This window comes from Haliaeetus leucocephalus, unplaced genomic scaffold (genome assembly GCF_000737465.1).
Source record: "Haliaeetus leucocephalus isolate CR32 unplaced genomic scaffold, Haliaeetus_leucocephalus-4.0 Scaffold944, whole genome shotgun sequence".
NCBI classification, from domain to species: domain Eukaryota; kingdom Metazoa; phylum Chordata; class Aves; order Accipitriformes; family Accipitridae; genus Haliaeetus; species Haliaeetus leucocephalus.
In genome coordinates this window covers 1,180,869-1,203,236 of record NW_010973380.1, presented here as the reverse complement: position 1 = coordinate 1,203,236, position 22,368 = coordinate 1,180,869, and the positions used below count along the sequence as shown (strand labels likewise).

Below are 22,368 nucleotides of genomic sequence, written 5' to 3'. Positions count from 1 at the left end.
AGTTAGTTTGCATGTTGACTGTGATTTGGAACATGAGGGGGGGGGGTCATCCATTTTTTAACAGCAACTATCCTCAAAAAAACCCAACCAAAAACCCCCAAAAAACCTGGCTAAACTTGTGTCAGGGTCTAGGAACATGACTTTCAATGAATGTGTTCATCATTGGCAGATTAACTGAATCTTCTTGCTGTTTGCAGATAGAAAATTTCAGAGTTCCTCTATACCCTATCTTAAAGATGTGAGAAAAGCCTAAGTAAAAATTAGGTTAGAAATGTTAGTCTGTTCCTAAGCTTATTTGTACATTCTCCCCCTTCATCTCAAAATAACTTTTAAAAAACCCCAAACAAACAACAACAACAAAAACCACAAAAACAACAACAAAAAAAACCAAAACACAAAACAAAAAAACCCAAACCCAAAACAGGTTAAGCCAAGTTTTAAACCATGGCACACTTTGACTTTCCAGATATTGATGAATGCGCATCTAACCCTTGTGCTCAAGGAGGGACCTGTATTGATGGCGTTAATGCATTTGAGTGTATATGTCCACAACAGTGGATTGGAGCAACATGTCAGCTCGGTAAGTAATTACCCACTAAAGTTTTGAAGACCACTGGAGATTATTCCCAAATAATGAATAACTCTATGTAAGTGTGTTTCTGACATGATTTTATTGAAGAAAACATTGAAGATGTGTGTTACTATTGGTATCTTAGCTCCTCTTTAGATCTTAAAGCCAGAAGTTTCAAGGGAACCTATAACTATTTAAGCTGCAACTTAAGCTTACTTATAATAGTTCTTCTAGAATGCCCAGTAACTTTTCTGTTTCAAAATACAGCATTGGTGATGGTAGCTCCTTCATGGTGGCAGAACAGTGACTATAAGCTTACAGAGGCAAGGAAGGGATTTGCCCTGACTAACATAATACCTTTTTGAATTTTGGCAAAGGGAAAAAGTAAGATAATATGCATGTGCTACTATAGACAAGTATGCATTAAAAACTTGTGGTATGTAAATGGTTTTAGTGCCCTACCAACGTATAATATGAGCTTCTGATGCTTGGATTGCATGGAAACTTTGCTTGGTGCTGTGGTAATCTGTTTCTGGGTTTGTTCTTTATTCTCTTCTTTCTTTTATCTTCTTTCACAGATGCTAATGAGTGTGAGGGGAAACCCTGTGTTAATGCTTACTCTTGCAAAAATCTCATTGGTGGATATTACTGTGACTGCATTCCAGGATGGACAGGAGTAAATTGTCATATCAGTTAGTATTTCTTTAGTATGTATGTTGACCATAGGATGCACTATTCTTTAAAACAGGTTTTATGATGAATGATAGTACACATACTTGTACAAGAAAAAATACCTGTTGTCAGGATTTTTCTAACTTCCAGCAATATAAATTGAAAATACTGTTGGAACATTTATTGAGACATGTAATTGGTATTAAAAGGAGGTTAGATATACACTTACATAACTCTAATCTCTCCCTACTCACTCATCCCTTATTCTGAATGATATCATATACTGATTAAATTTAAAATACTTCTTAGCTAAAATGTTAGATATGAAATTTATCTGATAACATTTGATTGAATTTCTATTACACTGTAATAGAAATACGTAATATGTAGTTTTCTATTGCATATTTTTTAAAATAAGAACCTCTTAAGACATCAAGCATCCTTGCTTTCCATTGAAACATCCAGAAAAAAATCCTTCCTGAAAATCATTTGTTCTCCATTTTTTATGCTAGACTTTGACTTTGCAGTATAAATTCTAATGCGTTGCATATTTTATCCATAGATATTAATGACTGTCATGGACAATGTCAACATGGAGGGACTTGTAAGGTAACTCTTGTTTATTACGTGCCATATTGAAAACTAATCTTGTTCTGGCTAGTTATGAATTCTATAGTTTGGAATTACATTTGGTTAAATGAGATTAAATGTTAAAAGTGTAATGTTGCACCTGCAGACTCTTGTACCATTTCACGAAATAATTTTATGTGCTGTTACTGCTGTTCATAAATCCAGAGTATAGAAATAACTTGAGTTCTTGTGTGCAAGTTTTATCAATAAACAAATCTTTCTACTTTTGCCTTTTTTTCCCCTCTGTGAAGGATGAAGTGAATGGTTACCATTGCTTATGCCCTCGTGGTTTCACAGGAAAAAACTGTGAGACAGAAACAAATGAGTGTGAAAGCAATCCATGCCAAAATGGAGGCCGCTGCAAAGACCTGGTGAATGGATTCAGTTGCCTGTGTTCACAGGGCTTCTCAGGAGTCTTCTGTGAGGTGAGGGCCGTGGTGACGTTATTGCAATACTTCTCATGGATTGAATTCTTGAAAGAAACATATCTCTGGGTTTAAATGGGAGTAACCCAAGGCTAAAGCATTACTAATGTAGCTGTTACTTGATACTCTGAAAAAGCAAATTTGTTGTGTAGTGCTGTCATAGTAGCTGTAACACTTGAATTTGCAGTCTGGTAAACTGCGAGTTGTTGCATGTAGGTGTTGGCTCTCCTAAATGTTTTAAGGCTGCAAGTATTCCTTAAGCTTGAAACGTTTTCCTTTGCAATTTTCAGGACCTGTGTCCTTCTCTTACACTAGCACATTTTAGGTCTTCATGCTAATAACTCTGAAGTACATAATGAAATTACCTTTCAAGTAAGCCTGCTGTTGTTGGTAGGAGTATCCATATAATTAAAGGCAGGCAGATATGCAAGTGTTGGCTCTCAGAACTTTCTGTTTGAGATCATTTTAGGAACATGTAGTTCTAGTGCTTAAATAAGGATTCAGATCTGAAATACTGAAGTGCTAGTGATAATTCATAAAGTACTTCCTGATAATGAAGGTCTTCCTTTTTCTAGGGAGGACATCAGACTTTTCAATGTAAAATTATATTTCCCTAAGTATGTCCTTCCTGGCTTTTGCTGATAGCCAAATTTATGAAAGTGTTATGGTTAGCAAGACAGCATCAACTGGAGGCATTGGGTTAGAATTTTGTTTGATTTGCTCCAGAATTTTTCATGGAGGACATTGGAGTGATCTCTCTTAAATGCTGAAGTAATTTTATTCTGTATTACTTGCATTGTTGAAGAAACAATGCCATCCTTTTATTCAAAATTAAAAAGGGTTGCAAATACTGACTGGTTTAATAGAACTGGTGCAGTACCTAATAGCTCATGTACCATTTCTACATAAGGATCATAGCTTTAGAGGTTTACTCTTGGCTGATTCATACCATACTGTGTAATTAAAGTTTTAGCAAATCTGTTTGAATAATAGGGGGGAGTTGGCTGCTTGCCTTGTGTGTTGCAGGAAATATCTACCATTGATTCCAGATGCTAAAGTACCAGCTACTGAACTTGCATTGGGAAGGGGAAATTTACACTAATGGAAGGAAACAAATGGAGACATCTGATAGAGGAGATCTGAGAATCTTTCTCAGACCTTAGCTATTCTTTGTAGTTTGCTTTGAATGTTCCATACGAGAGCACGAAATAGCTTGCTGTAAATCCCTCCATTGCAGCTGGAATTGTATGTGCTCCTCTGAATTAAATACTTAACACCATTTGTGTTCCTTCTGTTTTGGTAAGCTTTGCATTTTTCTCCTATTTTAGCTACAGAACTACTGAAAATATTGACCAAATCCACTATTGGACTTAATTTTATGTCTGTAAGGTTGAGGAAGCTATCTTTCTCTCAAGAGATATGTGAAGAGGAAAAAATTCACTTGAGGGGGAGAAAAGCAATCCTTAAGAATAACAATTTGGAGGAAAGATACTGTGATGTAACAGTATACCTGTTGAGGCCGCTTTGTGGATTTTGAGGCCAATTTAGGGCATCACCAATCAGTGATCTTGTGTTTCAGTCTAAGATGTAGAAGAAGCAGAATTGCTTTGCTACAGCAATTTGTCTGTGTTAAGGGTTATATCACGAAAGCTAGGTTTAAGTTTTGCTTTTTGATTTAGATGGTAAGAAGTGTTCAAAATGTACCTAGTATTTCCGTGTGCAAATTGGCATGGTGATAGTATTTGTAAGAATAAGGCCCTGAGCAGCTTGATTTTAACTAGACCTACTTTGAGCAGGAGGTAGGGAGTAGCTGACCTCTAGAGGTCCCTTCCAAGCTATGTGGTTCTATAAAAAATTCTATGTGTTAATTGAGATAAGGATGCTCTGGAGAATAGGGTTGGGGTTTTTTAAGGTTCTGTGTATTTTAAGTATCTTGCAGATACAATGTTGACAAGCACACTGGTATTTAACTTGCATCATCGCACTTAGTATGTGGGTGTGAAGGACAGAGAAGTGACTTATAATAATCCAGAATAGTCACAGTAAGATGTCTTTTAATGGCTGCTTCTTTGCGAAGTTATTGCAAACATGCTTATTCAGCCTCCTGCAAAGGAATAACTTTTTAGCAGTGTTAGAAAAGCTTTGTATTAGGATTGACTAACGTAACCTGAAGTTTCTCTGTTGCAGGATGGAATGCAATATATATGATTCATAAACCCTCTTATAAACTTGAGGTTCCCTGTATATTAGCTTCATCTGTGTCTTTGGCAACATAGATAATGCTGCTTACTCCTGGGAAATGAAGCAGCTGCTGCTAACTATGGTCTCTCTTACAGATGGATATTGATTTCTGTGAACCTAACCCTTGCCAGAACGGGGCTAAGTGCTATGATCTAGGAGGAGACTATTACTGTGCCTGCCCTGATGACTATGATGGAAAGAATTGTTCTCATCTCAAGGACCACTGCAAGAACAATTCTTGTAAAGGTACCTGCTGTTGTCCAGAAACTTGTCTTAATTTATTGGTGGTACATTAAAAAGAAAGGTAATATTTCTGGGAATAGCATAATGCAGAAACGTTTTTATTGTATTCACTTGGACTTTGTGAAATAGTGAGGCAGTGAGAAGAAATGCTTGTAAAAGTCCTTATTTATAAAGAAGTAGAGGGTAACTTACAGTTAATGTAACTTCTAAATTGTGATTAGTCTTAATTTTTTGATAACTTTTTTAAAACTAAAAAAACTGATTGGTGATGCAGATTATTAGTCTGATGATGTACTTCTCATTCTTAGTAATAGACAGCTGTACAATAGAAGTCTTCACTAATGCTACCCAAGAAGGAATTCGCTTCATTTCATCTAATGTTTGTGGGCCTCATGGACGATGTATTAGTCAGCCAGGAGGGAATTTTACTTGTGCCTGTGAAAGAGGTTTTACTGGAATATACTGTCATGAAAGTAAGTAGGAGTTTCTTCCAAATGATTTTGTTGCTCTAAAACTTAAAGTTTTTGTTATGCATCTTTACAACATTATTAAAATCTTAATGTTTTATTTTAAGTTGCACAGAGCATTGTTTCAGTTGTACTGCTTGAAATCCAGTTTCTTCTGGTAACAGTTGTCTTTCGTAGTGGTTCACGCTTCCTCTGTGAAAGAAAACTGGTTTTCTCCAACTTCATTGTGAATGTGTCTGTACCCACTACCTTTATGTATGGTCTTACAAGACACCATGGATTTCACCAACATGGGAATGATAAAGAAGGGACAGACGCATTGACAGCACAACTTAGGAGTGTGTATATTGTTGTTCCAGGTATTTCTTGAACACCTGGATATTTTTGCCAGGTAAACTTAATGCCCTGGTTTGACTTGCTACATGAGAGACTACATCTAGAAACCTTGCCAGACTTGAAAACAGATGTTTGAGCTGTTCTTATGTATGTACAAATGGACTATAACTTTGTGCTGCTTTTCCTAGAGACAAAAGTGTAGATCACTCCTTTAGGTAGGTGAAGACAGCCTTGAGTGATAATTGTTGACTTTTTGTCATAGATATCAATGATTGTCTTGGGAAACCTTGCAAGAATGGTGGGACGTGCATTGATGAAGTTGATTCATTTAGATGTTTCTGCTCAAGTGGCTGGGAAGGAGAATTGTGTGACACAAGTGAGTACTGCTAAGCATTGCAGGGTCAAATATTACAACTTTGCTGTAACAGTTAGTGATGGTTGGTATGTGGTTAATAATAATGGGGTAGTTTCTCTGTTCTATAATTACAGTCTACCCAGTATTGTTTGCAAAAGTATTTTCAAGAAGATTTTTGGGTAGCAGCTCTAAAAGGCTCAGTTCCTTTAATATGACCATAATCTGATTCTTTGGTATAGTACAGGATGTATCTCAGGAGGAGAGAACTTCTTTTTCTCCTGAGTAGAGGCAAAAGTGAATATACCCTGTTAGGGGGTCAACTTGTTATATTGCATTTATTGCTATAAGCATACGTACTTTTTAGTACTTACTGTACATAACAGTTTGTGCCTCACCCAATCTACTCATGCACAGTAGTTCCCAAACTTGAAAAGCTTTGTAGCTTCAAGCCAGTGCAAGCTGTAATGCACTTCCACCTTACTGAAGGCATTTATAAGTTTAATATCTATTCCTTTAGTAAGAAAAGAACTGTTGAAGTCTGAATTTTTTCTCAATGAATATCATGAGTCAGTGTTTTGTATTCTGGGTTCAATGGGAGCAGGGCTTTACTCTTGCTGCTCTGGCTTGAGACATATTGGGCCTTAGTTGACAAAGAAGCCTACTAGGCCAGTTCATGGTTATGTTACCTCAGAGGAAACTGCAGTTGGTTCTTTTTCTGCTCTGAATGAAGCCCCTTCTAAAACATGATGGCAAGGACTTGCTGAGACTTATTACAGGACATGGACCAATTGAGATGTGAAATAAAGACTGAGAAGCTTTTGGCAGCTATCGCTGTCAGAAGAGCTTTCTGTGTGGTCTAGATGAAGTTCGGTCTGGAGTAATTATGTTCTACCTATTAAAACGTTTCTCAAGTGAAAAGAACCTCCTCTAAAATTCATGGTATGTCTACGTGTATGTTTAATGTATGTATGCACACACATATATATATGTATGTATGTGTATATACAGTTAAGCCATTTAATGGCTTTAACTCTCTGTATTTTGAGACATAAAGCAGGAGAGGGAACCTAATGTGGATGTCCTGGGTTGGGGCTCCTTTTCAGGACATTGTGGTCCCTACTAGAAAGTTTTCTCTGAAGTTTAGAATACAGCTTCTTTGCTGAAAAAATGAAACTACTTTGGTGCTCTACTTAAAAGCCATACTAAATTATACTTTTTCTCTTAAGCTGTCAGAAAATCTTTCATAATTCATATTGTTCTGTATTAAATCAGAGTTTTTTACTTGCTTGTATAAAGATAACCCCGTAACAATTAGGAATGCTGTCTTCTGAAGTAGTACACAATTTATTTCCTTTATGAAGAAGTATTTTATACTTTTTCATGGCCTTGGCTGGGCTAGATCATCTAATTTGAATAACTCTTTTTCTAGATTTCAATGACTGTTCTCCTAATCCATGTCACAACGGTGGCCGATGCATTGATTTGGTAAATGACTTCTATTGTGAGTGTAAGAATGACTGGAAAGGCAAAACTTGCCATTCACGTAAGTGTTCTTTACTTTGATCTTTAGTTTATCCAAAGATTTGTTTTCTTTCTTCTCATGAGACTAGAGTTCCTGAAATTTAAAATAAAACAATTGCAGTGAAATAATAGGCATATATTCATTACCTTTTCCAGTTTCCCAGCAACAAAATGGAACATTTAAAAAAATGTAGTGAAATAGTGTTGTAAGAGATGCCCTTAGATTCCACTCTTTTGGTTGTTTACTGCAATGCAGCAAGTGGAACTATGCATTTCTAGTACTGTTGCATTTAAATATGAAGTCTCTTTAAAAGTAGTTTTGTGATCAAAAAGTACCTGGTCTTAAAATTCAGCACGACCAGTGGAGATTAAAACTGTTTTATTGTGATGCATAGGTGAATACCAATGTGATGCGAATACTTGTAGCAATGGTGGAACGTGCTATGATGATGGAGATACATTCCGCTGTTCATGTCCTCCAGAATGGATAGGAAGTACTTGCAACACTGGTAAGCTTTTTAAATTGTCTACAGATAAAGCCAGAAGAGGTAGAGAAGTGTTTAAATAATATTTAACTGTTTAGTAAATAGGCACACCATTCTAGCTGGCTAGTTCAAAGCTGTTCTAGTTGGCTGGTGACTGAAGTTTAGATTAATTTCTTCCACTCAGCTGACATGATACTGATTTTTAGGAAGCTGTTCTCTGCAGGCTGCTTACATGGTCTTGCACATAGCTTCTCCTAAGCAGATTTGGAACACTTGGACTTGAGTCTTGACTTCTCTGTTAGTCTTTAGAGACCCTGTGTAAAAGTTTTCTTGGGAACTTAGTCCCCCACTTTGCTTGAAGGTTCATAATGGAGTAAGTTTGTGATCGAAAGGCATATGAGAAGACATACTCAGGAAAAATGAAATGAAGTGGTTCTTCCTAGGGGATTTGCAGGGTTACTGCCTGCTATAGGGAACTACTCTTGATCTTTCTGAGGTTTGAATGTAGTCTCTGTGGTACATTTTTCTGAACACGAAACTTCCATTGGGACCAAGAAGTTGGATGAAGATAACTTAGTATAGCTTTTCTACTTTCTGCATACAATTGTGGCATTTAATCAAAATCTGAACTTTAAATACTAGTATTTTATTATGAAGTACACCTCATGACCTGGGTAACTCACTGCAAAGTAGGAATTCGGCAGTATTTGAAGGACACTTACACAGATAGGGAAAAAATAGATAATTTTTCTGTGAAACTTAATGTTTCAATCAAACAATTGAATTGGGATGGTGATAAAGGTAGGTGAGAGATTATCATGTGATGTGACTATTTTTGGAGTCTTCTGACCATCTTGTAAGTCTTGTACTGTTGACTTAAATGCTATTCAGGATTGTGATATTGACATATCCAGATGATTAGATAGTTTTTATTTTCTGTGCTAAATCGAGACCTTTTCTGTTTTCAAAGCTAAAAACAGCAGCTGTATTCTAAACCCTTGCATGAATGGTGGAACATGTGTTGGCAGTGGAGATTCCTTTTCTTGCATCTGCAAAGAGGGATGGGAAGGACGTACATGCACACAGAGTAAGGCTTTTCTCCTTTCTTCCCCTGCTTTCCCCTGGTATATTAAGAGTGTCTGGCACAGAGCTGTTAACTGAAACAAAGCAAGTTTATAGAGTTCATGTGCCAAAATATCTGAATCATTCAGGGTGGGAGGTAGGTAAAGAAGATGATGCTCGAGTAATGAATGAAGAACTTGGCATGCTTCTTTTTGCACCTAGTCTCTGCCAAAATAAGACTTTCAGCCTTCTATAGAAATATAATTTTTGGGAACATGTGCAGAGCAAAAATATCCTTGCAGAAAATACTGATTTTAATAATGAAAAATATGTGGAAAGGCATGCAGTAGTGTATATTCCATTTTCTCTGAGGATAGCAGTTAACTATGTTGACATACCAATAAAATGAATTGGTTAGGTGGAGTAAAGCCTGCAACTCTGATTTTTTTTTTTTTTTCCCCCCCCCCAAGTGTGACGGGGGGGGGGAATCTAAATTTGAGCTCCATTTTTACTCTAGATCTACTGTGAAATTACTGTTGTATTGATATATGCTCTAATCAGCTGTTTTTAAGCTGACAGTGCTAGTATAAATGCTAACAAAGAATTCGAAGCCGTTTATTATGGGAAAGATTTGTTTAAGAAATCTGGCTAGTTGCAGGTATACATATGAAATGCTGAAGTAGTAGTAATCCTTTAGAAAGCTTTTAGAGCCTGGTTGAATTATCCACGACCAATGCAACCAATACCCTGTTTTATTTCTGTTATGTTGCCATCACACTGTGTGTCAATCTGTGCTGTTGATATATCAAAATACAGCAAAGTTGTAAAATTTTGCATTTGTGAGTCTGTTCGTAGAATTTAAGGTCTTTCATTGGTCTGTTAGGTCTAATTGAACTTTCTTTGCAAGTGTGGAAGAAAACATTCAATGCTGTATTACTTTGCTTTCTGTCAAATATAGTGTCTCTTGAACTATAATATTATACATTAGAACATAAATGTGCCACTAGTTACACTAGTCTGTATTCTTTTTTTTTGTAGACACCAATGACTGCAACCCTCATCCATGGTAAGTATGCGAATGCTACTTCTGTAACTATTGTGAAAACAAAAGCGAGCATAGTAATATGGATTTCCATTCCAGATTAGAACTAATTTTACCCTACAATAATTAAAGGCGGCCTCTGTAAAAAATCTTAAAACAATTTTTTGCCATGCCTTAACTATTCCTTGACAGCAAAGACAACAAAACAATGCTGAGTTGATTCATGTATGAACAGGTAGAAGTATTTTAGTGTAGTCTTTGTACCAAAACTGACTAGTAAATTACTGTGATATGAAATGAATCAGATTTCATAACATTTCAAGCACCTACAATTGAGTTTTAGGATAAAAAAAAAAAAGAAATCAAAACCTGTTTATTTACAATAAATAGATAATATAAAAATGTCCTGTTAGATCAAATACTATGTATAAATGTGTTTTTAAAACAAAATTAATTTTTTGGAAGATATAGTGGGAGTATTTTAAATATAGACATTGATATTTGTGATTGAAAGGGAAAAATACTGATATGGGGATGAGGCAAACTATCTACAGTATCTTTCTCTGCTGTCCATTCTGATGCAATAACCTGTACTTTGTGTATTAAAAAAAAACACCCAAAAAACAAAAACAAAAAAGCAACTTTGCAAAAGCCTAGGCTTTCTCCATATTCACTTTACAGTGCTGTTTTATCTCCTTGAGTTCTGTTGATCCACTTCCTCACGCATGCATGTACTTGTTGCTGTTTTATAGGTGACTTACCAAGCAGTATTTTTTATCTAACATTATTCTTTCTCTGTTGATGGGAATAGATCATCCCTCTAAACAGAAGGTTTAATTAACAAAGCTTTAATTAGAGACTAATGAAACAGTGTATATGGCTTATTAAGTAGATTCATATTATGAATTAGGATGGACTTTTAAATTCTGCATTATTGAATAGTGAGAAAGTATTATGACTAGGGACAATAGAAATATGCATTTGAACATGCTGCATGAGACCTATGGTTTTTGCTCATCTTTAGACTAGTGAATCTACACCAAGAACGCTTGGTGTAATGATAGGTTTATTATTTTTACAGTTACAATGGAGGCATCTGTGTTGATGGTGTGAATTGGTTTCGATGTGAATGTGCGCCTGGGTTTGCTGGCCCTGACTGCAGAATTAGTAAGTACCTGTATGGGTAAAGAACTGAAAGAGTGTACCATTCTGACACACAAATCGGAAAGAACACCCTGTCACCCTTTTTGCATTAGGTTAGCTGAATTCCAAATAATGAAGCAGAAGCCACCTGTCAGTCAGCCAGGTACTGATAGCTTGTAAATAATGGCAACTTATGTTCCTTTCTTCATTTCATTAAATGGAACTGCGTTGCTTAAATTATACTCAAAGACCGGTTGCTGAACTTTGTCAGACATTTCTGAAGGTTCTGGGGTGCTGGCTTTATAGAAGCTTATTAAGTATTTTTACTGATAAGCAACTTGTTAAAGATGACGTATATCACTACATGTTCCACTTAACATTAGTAACTGAAATCCACTGAGACATCACAAATGAAAACAAAAACATCACGACTGTAGTGCTGGCATGTGAACAACAGAAGTATGATAAAGGTCTTTCAAAGCTATAAAACAAACCTGTTGCACTGAATTATCCTGAAGGATAGAAACTGAAAAGAAGGGGGAACAAAAGACCCTAAAACTGCATTGAAGTGTTGTGGAAGAGTTGGTGGTTTTTTGTTGGTGGGGTTTTTTGTCTGCGTTTTTGTTTTTTTTTAAATGGAATATTACCATTTTGACTTGCATGTGATAGATACCTTATTTTTACTTTATTTTATTTTTACCTCTTCAGAAGATCAGACTGAGTCTTCTGTAGCCTCAAGGCTGTTGGGCTTGGTCCTTCTACTCCATCAGTATGTTGGTGTGCTTTCAAGTTGAGATTTCATCCTCATTCTGGCAGGTAGTAAATGAGCCAACATCTCTAGTCAGAGGGTGACTAGTACTTGTGGTAGCATCAGCTTAGTAATCTCTGGACATAGAACCAGGGATGGCAGATAAATCACGTATCTAGATCCAGACACGCAGTGAGGGATGTTGAATTCTCCTTTTCCAGACAAGAAATGCAGAGAGGACTATTTGTAGTCAAAGGCAAGTACTGTGCATTTGTAATGGGACTGCAGACTTTTTTTCATGTTTAGACTGGTATAGACAAAAGGAGTAGCTCTGACAAAAATGCCTTTTATGGCTAATAACAGAAACAGAGTTAACAGTCACTTTTTTCAGCATACAGAGGCTGGATAATCTTAAACCAACATAGCTTGAAGAGAGGAGGAAAGAGTAGTTAAATCCTGTAGTAGTTTAGATACTTACGTATTTGCATCAAAGTTCATCTTGGAGTGCTTCTGAAAGAAGCTAGAATAGCACCAAAAGCCCTTCCACATCCATTTGGTATTTTCCATGGCCTACGTGGGTAACAGTCTCACTACTACCGTTTATCACGTTCACTTTCTAAGTCCAGTCCTTCAAACACGGAAGATGAAACGATACTGTGCATCAGTCAAAAACTGCTGTTTAAACAGTTTTTCTGAGGGGTTGGAGTGGGCCTTCATTTTCAATGGAAGGAAACCTTTTGAAAGATGTTTTGGAAGAGAATGGTTATGGTTGAAAATTAAGCAGTTGGTGCCTGTGGCTCGCAACTTGACAGGTTGGTTTCTGTTGCCTTTGTTGGCAGACTGTTGCATAAATTAGTATTGGTCACTTCCCCAGGATAACAACACACTGCTGTGCATCAAATGGACTATGCTTCCCTGCCTTTTTCAATAGGTTTCTATGGCTAAGCCTCTGAATCTTTGAAGGTTGTTTTTTTTAAGAGGCTTTTGTGCTAATTGTGTGTGTACTAAATTAATCTACTCACTATTTCAAAGTTATTAAGAAAAGTAACATCAAATGTTACAAACTAAACTATTACTCTTCTTCCTTATGGTGAATTCTATTGTAGTAAGTCACTTTTTTCAAGCACTGTTGAGCCAAGTCATTGTACAGCTCTTGCACTGTGATAACTTCCTGAAAGCATGTGCTTTTCTGGGAAGCCTAAATGCCTAAGATTGGTGTCAGAACAGGATGTGTGACTTCAGTTCTATAGCTGAATGTGGAGAAGACATTAGCACCTTCAGCTGTCTAACACCTTTGCTCTGTGAGATGAGTCAGCATATGACTGCTTTTCTTTGATCACCAGAACTTCAGTTAGGGTGCAGTTACAAGAAACCTGTTAGAGGTTACTGCTGAAATGGTAGAACTATCCAATTACAGGACTAATTCTGAAGCCAAACTGTCCTTTCTTTAAGAAAGTGGGTATTGTCAGATTACGTCTCAGTAAATGTTTAATTTAAATGTTCTACATCCTTGCCATTGAGTTTTACCTATTTTCTATCTAGATATTGATGAATGCCAGTCTTCCCCTTGTGGATATGGTGCCACTTGTATTGATGAAATAAATGGATACCGATGCACTTGTCCCCCTGGAAGAATTGGTCCTAGATGCCAAGAAGGTATTTCTATATCTGCAATCAACCTTTACCCAAACAGTAGGGTACAATGTAGGCAGTATAGAGTTTATATATAGTAGTCTGATATGTAAGGAACAGTAGCTAGTATTTTTCTGATTTAAACTTGTATGGCTTCAGTAACTTGAAGAGGTAAAGTGTCTGAGTGTGCTTTTTTTTTTTTCTCCTTAGTGATTGGAATTGGAAAGCCTTGCTGGCTTAAAGGAATGACCTTTCCCCATGGCAGCAGATGGGATCAAGAATGCAACAACTGCCACTGTTTGGATGGCCGTATTGACTGCACCAAGGTAGGCATTTTGACCTATATTCTTACATCCTTCTGGCTGAAACAAACTTGCTGTTCATTGTGCACAAGTTAATCTCTTTTTTTTTTTCCATCTAGACTCTTGCATAAGTCTCCCCCAAACTGCCTTTGTTTAAAAAAAAAAAAAAAAAAGAAAAAAAGAAAAAAGGGTCTAATGACTTCCTGTGAAAATACTTATAGGACTGTCTTTATAATCATAAGCTGCTGTCCTGCTCTCTATCTGCTAGAAGAAGCTCTCTAGAAGCAGACAGACATTTCTTGCAGAAAAGGAAATATGAACTGGAATGGAATAATGACCCTTGAAAGGATAAATAAATCACTCTGACAAAGCTTTACAAACAGTTTTAGAGATCCTAATTTTGTGAAACATTAGTTCCAAGGTAAAGGACATGTAGGAAGAAAAGTTTCTTCAGTGGGTAATAATCTTCTTTTTGTATTGTCCTTCAGTAGGTTTATGAATTGACAAATTGCAACCTTTATATATTTATTATGGACTATATCCTGGTGGTTGTGACTTAGAAAAAAAATAAGACTAGCCTAAATGCAGATTGAACATGTTAGTATATGTGTTCCAAGCCTTTCAGCCCTCCCAAGATAGCATTTCTCAGTGGATTTGTGGTACCTGTGCAGCTTTACATCACAGTTGGAGATAGACAAGATCAGTGCTGCTTACAAGTTGTAGGGCTAGGTGAGTGGGTCCAGATGAGCGCTAATAGCACTTAGAACATTACTTTACAGAGCAGTCTCCCACGTTTCACTGGAAGCACCAGTTTAAAAACCTCTGGGTCTTACTAATCTATCTAGCCTTAATCTTATTTGTTTAGCTAGGTATGCGCTGTAGGCAAAGAAATAACTAAGTCATTTAGAAATGCTATTTTAGACTCTATGGTGGTGTGATTTCAAGTTTGAGATGTCTTCAGAAGATAACTACATGAAGGTAACTAGAATCTCAGAAATGGCGGTGCGGTAAATGCAACTTACCCATATAAGGTGTTTGGCGCTTTCATGTGTAATGGAAAAAATACTCTTTCTTGCTGCAGCTGTGCTTTAAGAAATCCATAGGTTCCTAAACTAATAGTTGTATAGTATTATATAGAATCTTAGAGGTTACATCATGAAATGGAGCCACATTTGGAAGCTTGCTACACCTCAGTAACTTGGGGGTACCAGCATACTGTTTTCTTTTGGGAGAGTGGTTGAAGCGACAGTGCTTATCACCAATGTGCATCAGCCCTTAACATCTTCAGCGTTCTGTCGCAAGGATCTCGGTATAAATACTGAAGAGAAATTAATCCTTGTGGAGGTGTTTCTCTTTCTAGATTATAGAAGCCTAGATGACTAGTTCAAAATAGATGCTTGAATTTCTGTATAACTCAGTTATGTGGGACAAATCCATAAGCCTCTAAGGGGATATGCCCAGTCAGTGGTGTCTTGGGTAATCTTTGCACCGTTTTTACTCTTTTGTCCATACAAAATGTCCTCATTTTGTGGAAGAGCAACTCCATCTGCTACTAGGACTACAGCAGTATTGAAATCTGGATTTTTTGCAGACGGTAGTAGAGCTTGACCATCTTATGTGAATTGGTTATTTTGATTTGATGTATAAGAGCAATTAACTGTAACAGTACTTTGTTCTTTTTAATTTCTAGGTGTGGTGTGGGAAAAAACCTTGTCTGTTACACAAACACTGGGATAATTCAAATAACCAGTGTCCCATGGGTCAAGAATGCCAGGAGAAGTATATGAAATGTTTTCAGCCACCATGCACAGACTGGGGAGAATGCGGTGCCTCTGAACCTCTGCCTGCCAATATCAAGTGTCTGCCTAATTCTGGGTACTTGGACAATGACTGTGCTAGAATTACTTTAATTTTTAACGGAGACAAAGTCCCTCAGGTGAGAACAAAATTATTAATGAAGTATGGCAATATATGTAGGGATATATTCCATGTCAAAACATGGAGGATTAATGTTTCTAATATGACTCCTTGTTGTCATAAACTTGCAAAATTTGTTATTAGACTTCTCTATTGCTATTAATTGTGCTTTGTCTAAAGGGCAAGGCAATATTAGGGTTTGTACTGAATATTTTATTTTCGTTTTTTAAATCTGAAAGAACTACTTTCTTACATTTCAAGATGGGCTCAGACTATACTAGGATAGTTATGCAAGCTCAGTTTCTCACCCTTAATTCCAAAACACTGTTCTTCACTTTTTTGCCCTTTCTTGCTGCCTTCATCAGGTCTCAGTAACTGCAAAAACTCTGAAGATGTTTACTTTTATGTACTACTTTTTACTTAAACTAAAAGTCATGCAATCTCCCTTGCTTCTAACAGGGCACTACAACTGAAAATATCTGTTCTGAAATTCGGTATTTACCAGCTACTAGGACTGTTTCTAGGGACAGAACTCTGATAATACTATGTGATCTGTCTTACTCCACAGAGAATGCAGTGGAAGTTGCTATTGTAAGTACGAGACTTGTATTAATATATAGAAAAACGTTTTCTTAATAGCTTATGCTGGGGTAGAGGTTTAAGCTTGTTTCACTTCAATGCAGGTACTGCAGTCTGTGGCTTAGCCTGACTGCAAAGCAATTTTGTGATCTTGCAATTTCCTATAATGCCAGATAGCTGAAACTGCAGGTTTCATTAATAACAGAAGGCTACCACAACCTCCTGATAAATTACTCTAAAAACTAATTCAGCCCAAATTAGTGAACAGGTGCCTGTTATGTCAGAAATCTTGGGCTATTGACCTTTTCAGTAAGGAGATATGGTTGCAGGTGGCTGGACTGGTTCTTGTGAAGAAGTTTCTGCTGTGCATTTAAAGTATGGCTGCTTCAGGATGTTCATTAAACGTATGTGCTAAGTGGGAAGTAGAAGAAGGTGCAAGCTGAGTAGATGAAAGTAGCTATTGCCCTACTGAGCTAAAGACTAGGTTCAGAGGCATTTACAGGCCAATCACTCAGCACTTGCATGTTGCTTAGTTTCCAAGAAAGAGTTAATTTTCATAGTAAAGTGTTTATCCAGGCAGAAGCTGTACTGTCTGTCTCTACCAGTACCATAAAGAACATGCTGAGCCATGATGCAGGAAGCAAAGTGTATGGTATAAATAGAGCAGACTGTTATTAGTCCAAGCTTCTATCTAGATAATCCACATGACTTGAAGTGCTCCAAACTATGACTAAGTTTAGCTCAGCAGTGTAAGTAACATGGAAGTCAGCTGGCTTTTGAGGTATGCTAGATTAACAAGTAGGCGTATTACCCACCAAGTCTGACACTGCATCTGTAGTTTGGATAGAGCCAGCTATGCTATTGCTACAGTAAACCTTTAGGGTACTTTTGTACTACTAGGTTACTTTTGTAACTACTGTCAGGTAAATTCAACCTAGTGAACGCAATTAAGATGTAGCTGAATTTAAAAAGTAGATTTCCATGGTTAGCTGATTGCAATAACTTTTGTTTTTCCCCTTCGCTCCCTTTAGTCTTTTGTTCCACATCAAGATGAACAAGATAATAGTCTCATACAGAATGCTGCTAATACAATAGTAAATGCAATCACTAAGCGGCAAAACAGCACTGTTATGTTGGCAGTAACTGAAGTCAAAGTAGAAACCATCGTTGTTGGGAATTCATCATCAGGTAAGGTTCCCAATGCATACATCTGTGTGTGTAAGCATTTTCTGTTCCCTTACTGTCAGTCTTGTCTTTCATTACTTGCTGGGGAAAATGATAGATCAGGTTTTTTCTTTAATTGCTATTACTAACTGAAGAGGAAGTGGCTTTAAAATCAAAATTCTGTGCTTGTGTGCTAGTTTAAACCTAACCCCATCCCTAGCATCCCCACCTACCCTTGCCACTGTTTTGGCTCTGACTTCCAACCCTGTTCTCCAGTCTAAGCATGCCTTTCACAAGATCAGGAGTTCTTCTCATGAGCTGTTCAAATCCTTTCTGATTCTCCTACATTAACGTTAAGCCAACCTCAGCCCTTGATCCTGCTGCACTGTAGAAACTGAGGCTGTGAAGTAATGAAAATATGGGGAGGGGGAAGATACATAGTGTGATACCAACTCTCTTCTGAAGTGCTTATGTTTTATTTACCTTAACAATACTTAAAGGTGTCTGGTATCTTCCAATACTTGGACACGATAACATAAATCTTTGCTCTGTTTTTCAACATGTGTTTCTCACTAGTGCACAGCTGGCTTAAAATGTAATGTTCATTCCTCTTAATGAGGATATGGTGTGATTGGAGAGACCTTTACCTCTGAATATTGGCTTTCCAAGAGCTATGCCAAAATAAGCAGTTGAAGATTTTGCATGCCTCTGTTCCTGCCTGGGGGAGGCAGGAGACAGTCTTGTGGAAGACCCCTGGTAGTTTCCAGTTCAGCTAAGCCCCAGAGTGGAAATCTTACAATAGTAGGAGACTCTCCCAAGTTTTTCCTAGACCTTCCCAACATAATCTTCTGAAAGATCTTCCACCCATAGTCCAAATAATTAGTAAATTGCCTGGTTCCACTTCCCTTGCATTTCCCTTCTACGGAATGCCTTTCATCTGTTAAAGCCTTGGCAAATGTACTATTTTCCCAGCTCCCCTGAAGGAGTGTACCAGCTTTGGTCTTGTCTTGAACAGAAATCCTGTAGATGATAAAGAATCGAGCTGAGATTCCGACATACCTCAGCCTTTCTTTCTTCTGATTGTGTGTTAAGTGCTAGGGCAAAAGGGATGGAGATTACTTTGCCTCTTACCTCAATAAAATTCAAAGATTCTCCTAAGAAAGTGGATAGGCTTTGACTTCTCTTGCAGCTACTGCTAGACAATGGTTTCCAGACTCCTCATTTTATTATGGATGCTCAGTATTGACCACTGGCCTCTAGTTCTTTAAGTGGAGTTGTTATGAAGTAAGCTGTAACCTGGACTCTCATGTTCTTTGATTTGGTTTGATACCCCTTAATTGGGTGAGATAGGTGAAAATCTTATCACAAAATCTGATGTAAAGCCCTGTGTCTGTGTTGAGAATCTTATTTTTGTGGGATGCTTAAGAGTATAGATGGAGATGATCATTTAGACACTAATTTCCTCTAGCTTTAAGAAAAAACATTCTGAATTTGGAATCTGTACACAGACAGTTCTCTGTATAAGAACCTTTTATTAAGTAAACTTGGATCCTCAGTCATATGATGAAATAATAGATGTGATAGCAGTGATAATGCAAGCTTTGTATTGTAGTCTTGGAGAAGCTGGTATGAAGAGCTCCTTTTTCCTTAAAGTATTTTCCCCCCATTCATGGTTTAGAATTAGATTGCTTATGAAAAATGAGGAGAGAATAGCAGTTACTCCTAAGAGTATAATTCTTCCCAAAACTGCTAAAATACAATTTTTGGATTGCTTGAGGCCAACTATGTTCACAGTTTATTCATCCCTCTTTACCAGAAGGAAACATTTTAGAAGGCGTCATATTCCACATAAGGGTATGTTCAGAAGACACTTTAACGTTAGAATGAATGACTGTGGTGTTGAAGCAGTCGGTTGTTTTTGTACAGCCATTTGCAGGTTATTCTGTAAGCAGTTGTTTAAAACTGTAGAGGGAATTTGTGATTGGATCAGAGGCTAGGAGTGGTAGGTTGACAGAATTTGTCTGCAAAGCTTTTGAGCAGTCCTGCTGTCTCTACAAAAAGCAAAGCACCTGATGTCTTATTGCGTCTTACCATGTGTGAATTCTTGCTTATCGAGAAGAGTAGAAAAATGTTGTTGTTCTATCCTAGCAGTAAAGCCCTTGAGGAGGGGGAGGGGAAAGTCTAAACGTACATAACTTTTCAGGAATGGTTTCCCTGAGAAATAGTCTGTGTGGCTGGGAGAGCACTACTGGGGGTTGTGATTGGGAATGTGGAGAAAAGCAATTGCCTCAACTCCTTTTGTGTATTCATTGAGTGGTGAAGACAATTTCTAGGGACAATATTCTGGGGCTTTACTCTGAAGTAAAACTGGAACATCCTAAGGAGTGCATGGTTGATTTGGTTACGTAGCTCTAACCTGAATGTTTTTTGAGATAGTTGATACATAAAGGTCTGTGCCCTTGATGGTAAAGCACTCTTCTTTCTGATAGTAAATGCAGGACATATTTCTGATGCAAATGCCAGTACTTCTAGAGCAACTTAGAGGCATAATATTCTTTTTAGCCTGCCTCCTACAACAATAGACTTTTTTTCTTGAGAGGCATTACTGGGGTTTTCTGGGCCAACTTAGCTTAGGTGCTTGAGAAAGAGATGCTGCTTATATAACCAGCTTGTCTGTTGGAGGGGAAAAACATCTCAAATGTAGCATTTTCCCCCCATCATCATTAAGCAGGGAAAACTTAAACTAGTAAAGAGCATTCCTAGATGAGCTGGTGCATTCAGACAGTTATCACTGTGCTGTAATGACATCTCTTTCTCTTAAAAGTCTTTCTGTGGCTAACCTGTAGTTACATGTGGATACTTCTCTTGCAGATGTCCAGTGCTATGTATCTAGTTCTGTTAACTCAAGACTTTTTTTTTTTTCATTTGCCCTCTAGATTATTTGGTTCCAATTCTTTGTGCAGTATTTAGCATTGTATGGCTGACTTGTATAATCATCTGCGTGTGGTGGACTCGGAAGAGAAGAAAAGAGAGAGAGAGAAGAAGTCCTCCCAGAGAAGAGGGTGCCAATAACCAGTGGGCACCTTTAAATCCTATAAGAAATCCTATAGACAGATCTTACAGTAACAAAGACATTCGTTATGAATGCAAAAACTTCATATCCCCTCAAAAAAGAACTTGTGATGCAGTAGAGGAGTATGTAGAGTATGAGGAAGAGGAGGATGAAGAGGAGGAAAGAGATGAGGAAATGGACAAATTCCTCTCTCACAAACTTGCGAAGCCTTTGCCAACAAAGGCATCTGACACATCAGAGAGCAGTCCAGTAAAGAAATCCCATCAAATAGGCAAAATGGACAACAGATCTGTAAAAAATGTGAATGCATCAAACTTTGAAGGCAGTAGAGACTAACCTGTATTTGGAATGTAGGCAGAGTGCGCCTACACTTACTGGGGAGGAGAAAAATTGACATCTCCACTTTGCATCAAGGACTAAAAATATCTGGAGTCAAATGTTCATAGTTTCTTTATTTTGCGTAAAAAAAAAATAAATAAAAATAATAAATAAAATTTATTTTGTTTCTTTAGCCTTGTATAAATTATTCAATGACTGTCAGATGAAAAAAATGAGTAATCTTTGATAGTTGCTATTTTTGTAAAGTTTACTTATAATACACTCGCTGTGTGGCAGAGGAGAGGTTGTATTTTCAATATGTGTAAAGTTTATTACAAAAGACTGTACACTGTTTACAGAATGTATTTCTTTTTATTACTTGCTCTAATTTAATGGTGGCTTTAAAACCTCCTGGTTGAGGAAATTGTGTGAACTTTAAACTGCTTTCTTGACTTTGAATCTCTATTAATGGCAGCTCACTGCACTTGTTACGTTAGTAGCTTCTGTAAGATTTTTTCCAAATTTGCCTTACACACTTTGTAATAGGAACAAAAAAATTATAGAGATCTTTCAACTGTGGTTTAAAAGTGGCCTTTTTATTTCTGTTTAATTACTTTAGAATTGCAGTATTGAAGCATGTGACAAGTGCCTTGAGATTAAACTTTTTCTATAGCAACTGTCAAAGACTGCCATATCAATATAGTAAAATTGTGAGAACTCTAGGTTCCCCAACTGACACAGTTTATTTTCTAATAGTGCTTTTTTGTAAATATGTACATATTAAATGAATCACTCTGTATATTTGATTTAATAACTTAAATATTTTGGTCTTTTTTTTACATGTCATTCCTTTTAATTTATGTTGCAGAAAAGGAGGTTTTATGGCAGTTTATAAGACTTTTTTTGGTATTATGTCCAGATTAGAAAGTGATGTTAATACAATCAATGTTAGGAATCTGTTGGTCATTTGTATTTACATAGGAACATAACCACTTACGTGTAAATAGATCCAGAAATGTTTGTTTATCCCCATGTTCAGCCCATCTCAAGAACACTAACGGGTGCATCTACTGTACAGTACCAACATAGCGAGGCATTGTTTTTTTCTTTTGTGAATATGTTAATTACATGTGGTATTACTTTTTTGCGTTTAAATACAGGCCTAATGAAGGGAACAATATTTTCCTCAATCTTGTTTGTGTTGTGCTTTATTCATCTTTCGCTCTAAAGAAAAAAGGCTGGCAAGCTCAGAAGATGGGAGTACCTCATTAGAAATGGTTACTTGTAATGGAAGGCTTATGCGTTTTGTTTTTTGTTTTTTTTTTTTTTAAAGGCTTTATTATTGCTATTAACTGGGCAAACTATAAGTTTATTTTAATTACTGAAGAAGCATAACACTACATACACCTAGTTACCCAACCAGTGAGAGGAGCGGATGTTTG

At 37.0% G+C, this 22,368-nt stretch overlaps 1 protein-coding gene across 1 annotated transcript in view; it reads left to right on the top strand.

Moving 5' to 3' along the window:
- Positions 1-21,306, top strand: part of JAG2 (jagged 2) — a 90,881-nt gene extending 69,575 nt beyond the window's left edge. Inside the window, exons 13-30 of the mRNA XM_010584184.1 lie at positions 467-580; positions 1,150-1,263; positions 1,806-1,852; positions 2,125-2,298; positions 4,635-4,785; positions 5,091-5,255; positions 5,848-5,961; positions 7,370-7,483; positions 7,857-7,970; positions 8,917-9,033; positions 10,047-10,074; positions 11,132-11,217; positions 13,484-13,597; positions 13,784-13,899; positions 15,566-15,811; positions 16,252-16,383; positions 17,403-17,559; positions 20,472-21,306. Coding sequence (XP_010582486.1) covers positions 467-580; positions 1,150-1,263; positions 1,806-1,852; positions 2,125-2,298; positions 4,635-4,785; positions 5,091-5,255; positions 5,848-5,961; positions 7,370-7,483; positions 7,857-7,970; positions 8,917-9,033; positions 10,047-10,074; positions 11,132-11,217; positions 13,484-13,597; positions 13,784-13,899; positions 15,566-15,811; positions 16,252-16,383; positions 17,403-17,559; positions 20,472-20,944 — 2,576 coding nt within the window. The 3' untranslated portion in view covers positions 20,945-21,306. The remainder of the gene's footprint in view (positions 1-466; positions 581-1,149; positions 1,264-1,805; positions 1,853-2,124; positions 2,299-4,634; positions 4,786-5,090; positions 5,256-5,847; positions 5,962-7,369; positions 7,484-7,856; positions 7,971-8,916; positions 9,034-10,046; positions 10,075-11,131; positions 11,218-13,483; positions 13,598-13,783; positions 13,900-15,565; positions 15,812-16,251; positions 16,384-17,402; positions 17,560-20,471) is intronic.
- The last annotated feature ends 1,062 nt before the right edge of the window (positions 21,307-22,368 follow it).